Here is a 7203-nt window from a genome sequence, read left to right on the forward strand (position 1 = left end):
CAGGGCCACCAGAGCTTCAGGTGCAAGTGACACCCCAACCAAGCCCATCTCCTGTCACCCCAACTTCATAAAAGGAGGGCATGAGACCATGGAAGGGGTGGGGGGCATAGGGGAACCTGCAGTTGGACCCCCATCTGCCCGCCCAAGGCTCTGTCCTGCCGGCAGCTCAGGAGGTCCCCTCCAGGACCCCCGCGGGGCCTCTGCTGCAGGGAGAGGTAGGGTGGTGGGTGGGGCTCAGCTCAGGCCTCTGTTTGCCCCAAGTTTCAACATTTACAGAACATTCGTCCTGGGCTCTTCTGGGGAGGTATTTCCTACAGGAATGTAAACATTCGAGACTTGGAAGGCTCGTGCCGGGCACGGCGCTGGTGGGTCTCCTGGGAGCTGGTCTTCATCTTGGGGTGGGGGGTGGTTCTGGGAGTCCGTTCCTGGCCTCCCCAGTGGGTGGGAACTGAGAGTCACCCCTCCTTGGGAGCCTGGTCTCCTATGGCCTCCATGCTCCATCTGGGGCTTGCTGTTGTGACCTCAGGTCAGAGGCACGACCTCTCTGGGCCCACCGAGCCAATGGCATTGATTCTGTTTTCTCGCCTTATCTTTGGCCCCAGCCCCTCAGCACCACTCACCTAGTGGGGCTTTAGGCAGCAGCCTTTTCTGTGCCATGTGCTGGTAGCTTGGCAGGCCCCTGGTCTGATGGGCACAAAAGTCTGTCTTACAGACAGGAGACAGGGCATAAGAGGGTTCTGTGGACTCTGCCTGTCGCTAGCACCATGATTCTGAGGCTCTGTGCAACCCGGCCTTTTGTTCAGGAGTCAAGAGGCTGCCGGCTAAGTCCTGCCCTTATCTGCAAGGTGCTCAGTCCCTATCCTGCAGGCTTGCTCCTGGCTGGGCCTATGTCCGCATCTCTCTGGGACGCCTGACCCCAATCGTCCTCATTGAGGCCTGTGGCCCCAGCCCCAGGAAGCCAAATGGGGCAGAGCCTCAAGAGGTTGCCTGGGCCTCACAGGAGGCGGGTGCCAGCAGCCTTCAGGCCTCCAGCATCTCCACTGGAATGCTCGGAGCTCCCATCACCTGCCCACCCTGGGAGGAATGTAGCCTGGGCTACTGGGAGCCAGGAGCCCGGGAGGAGGGGTGGTAAGAGGCTTCCCTCCACCTTCTGGAATTCCCCAGGCCTGGCACCAGATCCCAGCCTGCTTCTCCCCACCCCCACCACCGAATGAGCCCCTGGCTCTTCTCTCCACAGGCTGCTGGGCACTAGGGTGACCAGTGGGAAGGGGTGGCACTTTCCATGGCTGGTCCCTGCTTTACAATGTCCCCTCCTCAGAGAGGCCTTCCCTGACCACCTGAGCTATGGCCCCTTTGGAGAGGCCATTGGCCTTCAAAGCCCTAGACCAGGCCCCACTGGCGTTCTGGGCTGGACGCCTCCCTATGGGTCATCCTGGGTGCTGTGGGGTTTCGAGCAGTATCCCTGGTCTCCACCCAATTGTGGCTACAGCAACCTCCCTGCCTCAAGTCAGGACAGCGTACTGCTGTGTATCCTGGGCAGGGTGGGGAAGGAACATTCCCAGATGAGACCCACTGCCCCAGACCTTCCTGAGATGAGATGCTTATTGTCGTCTTCTCCGGGAGAACTGATGCTTTCAAACTGGTGCCGGAGAAGACCATTGAGTCCCCTGAACAGCAAGAAGATCAAACCAGTCAATCCTAAAGGAAATCAACCCTGAATATTCACGGGAAGGACAGATGCTGAAGCTGAAGCTCCAGTACTTTGGCCACCTGATGCAACGATGTGAAGAGACGACTCATTGGAAAAGACCCCGATGCTGGGAAAGATTGAAGGCAGGAGAAGAAGGGGATGACAGAGGATGAGATGGTTGGATAGCATCACTGACTCGATGGACATGAGTTTGAGCAAGCTCTGGGAGATAGTGAAGGACAGGGAAGCTGGAGTGCTGCAGTCCCTGGGGTAGCAAAGGGTCAAACACGACTTAGTGACTGAATAACAACAGGTACAGGAGCTCCCTGGGGACAGGGGTCACCTGTCCTGAACGCTGCAGGGCCCAGGACTCGCCTGGGGCCACAGGACAGCCACCTGCCCTCAGTCATCTGCATGAGGTCATAGTGGGTGGGGGGGCAGAGGCAACTCCTGGCTGGGCCCTGCTGGACATCTTGGGGCCTCAGAGGATTTGCAGAGCTGGGCAGGGAGGGGAGAGCTGGGGATGGGCAGAGCGAGACAAGCCTGGGCTAGGCTCCGCACCAGGGCAGGAATTTGGGTCCCCTCACCCTCCACCTGCGCTCTCCAGGCCCAGCAAGCCTCTGCCTCTGGGCATGTTCCAGCAGCTGCTGACACACTCACTGCCTGGTGCTCAGAGGCTGGGCCCTGCGGGCAGATTATCACCACCAGGGGCCAAGGGAGAGCCTTCCTCTCTAGTCCATTCCAGGCTCCCAGCTGGGTGTCCCCACTGGACAGATGAGGGACCCCCACACCCCTGCTCCGGAGTTAAGCCTCCTTAGGGCTCAGCTTTGGGCTTGGGCATGGGGCAGTGTTGGGGGATTCCTGTCTTCCTGTGCAAGGCCCCGTTCTGGCTGCACTATGTCCCATCCCCCCACCCCAGAGCTCCAGGCTGGGTCAAGCCCTGCCCTGTGCCCTGGTTCTGTAACTCTGGGGGAGCCACTTCCTCTCCCTTGGCCTCAGTTTCCTGCTCTGTACAGTGGGCTCATAATTGCACATCCTCTCAGGGTGGCCATGGGGCCACCTGGGTGGGATCAGAGGTCAGCTTGGGGATAGAACCTGGTGTCCCCCTGGCGGGCCTGGCCCAGGAGTAAAGGTGGGCCTTGCAGCCTTCTTGCTTTGAACCTGAAACTCCACCCAGTTTGGCTGGAATGTCTTGGCCTCTGGCCAGCGTGGTGAGCCTGTGGCGTGTCCACTGGGATGAGCCAGCTGGCTGCTGCGTGCACGCCTGGGGTGGAAGTGCCTCCATTCCTGTCCCTTGGCTCAGCCCTTGTAGCCTGGCCCCGAGGGAGGGGTGGGGCCAGAAGACGAGACATTCCTGGGTGTCTCTGATCTCATAGTGCTCTCTGTTACGTGTCAGTGGGGGTCCAGGTGCCCAGCTTAGGCCCCCACCCCACCTCCAGAATGTCTGTACACGTAACTGATAAAGAGGTCCGTGAAGGCCTCCTGGGAGCCAGGTGGGGAGGGGAGAGGCCCATCCAGATGCTGCCCCAATGCCAGCACAGTCTGCAGCACACTCTGCCTGCGTTTGTGAATGCAGATGTAAAAACCAGGGGGGTGGGGGGTCACTTATGGTCTGTGTTCCTTATCACCACGTGTGGGTTATATCTCAATGAAAAAGTCTAACACAGTAGAATAGTTTGAGCAAACTCTGGGCTTCCCTGGTGGCTCAGAGGATAAAGAATCCATCTGTAATGCAGGAGACCCAGGTTTGATCCCCGGGTTGGGAAGATCCCCTGGAGAAAGAAATGGCAACTCACTCCAGTATTCTTGCCTGGAGAATTCCATGGACAGAGGAGCCTGGTGGGCTACAGTTCCTGGGGTTGCAAAGAGTCAGACACTCTGAGCGGCTAACACACACACTGGAAGATAGTAAAAGACGGAAGCCTGGCATGCTAGTCCATGGACTCGCAGAGTCAGACAGGACTAAGCGACTGAACAACAAATAAAATAGAACGACAAAATAAAATAGAACAGAAAGGGTGACCGGCTGGACGCTCTCAGGCTCCTGGCCCTGACGGCCTGTGAGTACCAGTGCCCAAGGCCCCACACCCCAGGTCACTGAGGTCAGACCTACATGCTGGGGCTGCACACCTGCTGGGACCTCCCTTAAGCTCACAGAGACTAGGGAGACTTAGAGTCAGACGGAACCGCCTGTCTCCTTGAGACCAGAGGACAGTTTGGAGTTGTGGCTGGCGGCGGTGGCACCAGGGCCTGCTGGAGTCCCTCTGAGGCAGGTCTGTGTCCACAGCTGGACCTTCTCCCAGGGAACCAGGGCAGGCAGGACGGGCTGATGGCTGCAACTCCTGGCTAGGTTTGCACGGGGAGAATCCTGTCCCTTGGCCCTGACCTGTGGCTCACCCCGGGCCCGCGCCCAGGCCCGGAAGGAGGGTTTCCTGGTTTCGGGGCTGGTTCCCCTCCACACACAATGCGTGTCAGGCTGCCCGGGCCCCACCCAGCCCAGACACAGCTGCTCTGGGAGGAGCCAGGAGGTGCCCCTCAGCCCCCTGCCCAGGAAGGCTGTGTCCCATGCATCTGAGCTCTGCTTACCTGCCAGGGCTAGGCCCCAGGACAGTGCAGGTGAATGGGCAGTGGATGCTGGACGCGGACACTGGCCAACACCTCTGGCCACCGGCACCCTACTGGGCAGCCTGAATGGGGTCCTGTGTGAGATGCGGGTGGTGAGATGCGGCTTCAAGTCAACCCAGGAGTCAGCTCTACAGCCGTGTAGACCTGGGGTCACGGCATAACAACCCAAATGATGGTGGCGGCGGTGGTGCTGAGGGTGACAGTGACGCTGGTGGTGACAGTGGGGCTGAGGACCGACTGCCGCGTCCACTCTGAGCTCCCCAGGCGTGTTAACCGTTCGGGGTGGTGCTCTTACCACTATCCCCACTTTGCAGCTGGGAGGAGAGACAGCTAAGTGACTGGCCACACAGCTAAGAGGCAGGAGGAGGGTGCAAGGTCAGCCTGTCGTCCTAATGTGATAATGCAAGGTGGGGTGATCTAGAGCACTTTGGGTGCAGGGGGCAGGAAGAGGTGTAGGTTCTGCAGGCCTGGAGGTGCTCAAGGATCCTGATGGGGACCACCCTGCTCAACAGCTGCTGCTCTGAGCCCCTGGGGGCTGCCCCAGGAGGACAGCATCTTCAAGCGCCAGGTCCTCCTGCCCCCAACCCCTTCATCCCACCCAGCCTCTGGCCCTTTCCCAACCTGGAGCCCTCATAGGAAGCTCAGTAAACAAGTCACCCCTTGGCTGGGGGCCAGAGGCCTGAGGGAGATGGCCAGCCCCCTACAGCCAGCAGGAAAACGACTGATGAGCCTCTGTCCTTGAGCCCCGCCCAGGGATGCCTGCAGGGCTAGGCACAGCTCTTGGGCACCCCATAGTGGCTGCTGGGCAGAGTACAGGCAGGGACACCTCTCCTGAGTTCCGACCTCCCTCAGCCTCCAGCCTGAGCAGCTGCCCCCCGACCCCACGCCTGACTTCAGATGACAGGGGCACTGCTGATGGAAGGCCCAGCTGGCTCCCTTCAGGGACCACTCGCTCCTGTCTGTGGGACCTGGGACAGCAGGGTCTCTTCTTATTTTTAAAATTTATTTAAACAGACAAAGCAGTTTCTCAAAGAGGGGCTCATTCATATAGATTTCACTGCCAGGGGGTGGGGTCACAGAACTTCCTTTTGAAGAACTTGGCCTGAGGAACTCTGGCCCCACCCGGAAGAGACTGTGTTGTCTTCTGTGTGTCCATTCGTGTCCTATAGTATTTAAAATATTTTTTATTGTGATAATATAAATAAAACTTACAGCCTTGACCATTAAGTGTGCAGTTCAGTGGTATTAAATACATTCATAATGTTGTGCAGCCATCACCACCATCCATCTCTACAACTTCCTCACCTTGCAGAATGGAGCTGTATGCCCATTAGACACTAACCCCCGCCCCCAGCCCCCGCCGTTGTTATTCGACTCCTCTAGGCACCTTGTGTAACTGGAATTACACTGTACTTGTGACTGGCTTATTTTAGCACAGTTTCTCAAGTTTCATCCATATGCTTGTCACAATTTCCCTCCTTTTTAAAGATGAACAACATTCCACTGTGTGCATAGACCATATCCTGCTTATCCCTTCACCCACCCAGACACGTGGGTTGCTTCCATCATAGACTATTGTGAATAATGCTGCTGTGAACATGGCTGTACAAATCTCTTCAAGACACCGCTTTCTTTTGGGTAAGTAACCTAGAAGTGGAATTGTTGGGTCGTATGGCAGTTCTATTTTTAAGTTTTTGAAAAACCACTGTACTGTTTCCACAGCAGCTATACCATTTTACCTTCTACCAACAATGCACAGGATTTCAATTTCTCCACAGCCTCAACACTTATTTTTTCAAATTCATTGTAGTCATTCTAATGGGTGTGAGTGGATTTTGTTACACGTGCAAGTGAAGCAAACTATGGACAGGACACAGATTAAAAATCCAACTGCCCCTTCTAAAGAGCTGGAAGCAAAAGCACGGTACCAGCGCATGCCCCTTGCACTCAACACTACCAGAGATGGGCAAACCACCTAAGCTCCCCTCCAGCCCAATCCCTGGACCCATTCCTACGCTCACGCCACATAATGGAGCGGACAAGGGAACCTATTACTTGTTTTCACTCCTTCCTACTGCAGCAGGAACCCTGATAAAGCCTTGCCTGAATTTATCTCATCTCATATCAATTTCTATGGACTAGGGAGGACAAGAAAGGCTTCCCAGGTGGTGCTAGTGGTGAAGAATCCACCTGCCAGTGCAGGAGATCCAGGTTCAACCCCTGAGTTGGGAAGATTCCCTGGAGGAGGGCATGGCAGCCCACTCCAGTATTCTTGCCTGGAGAATTCCATGGATAGAAGAGCCTGGAGGGCTACAGTCCATGTGGTCGCAGAGTCCGAAGCAACTTAGTACACATGCATGCAGGGAGGACAAGAACCCTGGTCCATAATACAACCACAAGCATAAACACGTGATGTCCCTGCATGTGCTGGGGGTCCTGGAAAGGGCACACATCTCCAGCTGGCACCAACAGGGAATGATGACCTTCCTACAGGGCACTGGCCTCAGTGACCTGAGGCCCAGCTGCCAGAGCCCAGTGGAAGCAACAGCAAACACACTGCCCACTGGAACACTGGTTTCCAGGTATGAGAAGCCTCAGCCCTGACCAGGCCCAGACATTAAATCCTCCCGGACCTATACAGAAGTTGGCTGTGACTCAAATGGAGCACCGTGAGGACAGGCCGACCAGGATCATTCGCAGTCGCCACAAGGTGAGCAGACACAGCCCTGGAAGAGCCCTCATCTGTGCGACCTCACGGAGACTTGAGTCGGGGAAGTGAGGGGGTACCCAATCTTGGAGGACCGGGCGGGTTTGCCGAGTAAGAGGTATCGGGATTTCCGAGACTCCACTGCCGGGCTCGGCCCTGGGCAGCAGGGGCGGCGGGGGGG

General features: G+C 57.0%; 1 protein-coding gene across 1 annotated transcript in view; it reads right to left on the reverse strand.

Annotated features, from left to right (window-relative positions):
* Positions 1-657, reverse strand: part of LAMA5 (laminin, alpha 5) — a 66118-nt gene extending 65461 nt beyond the window's left edge. The window contains exon 1 of the mRNA XM_010841913.1: positions 621-657. Within this exon, the coding sequence (XP_010840215.1) occupies positions 621-657 (37 nt within the window). The remainder of the gene's footprint in view (positions 1-620) is intronic.
* Between the last annotated feature and the right edge of the window lie 6546 nt (positions 658-7203).

Source organism: Bison bison, unplaced genomic scaffold (genome assembly GCF_000754665.1).
Source record: "Bison bison bison isolate TAMUID 2011002044 unplaced genomic scaffold, Bison_UMD1.0 scf7180017864167, whole genome shotgun sequence".
NCBI classification, from domain to species: Eukaryota; Metazoa; Chordata; class Mammalia; order Artiodactyla; family Bovidae; genus Bison; species Bison bison.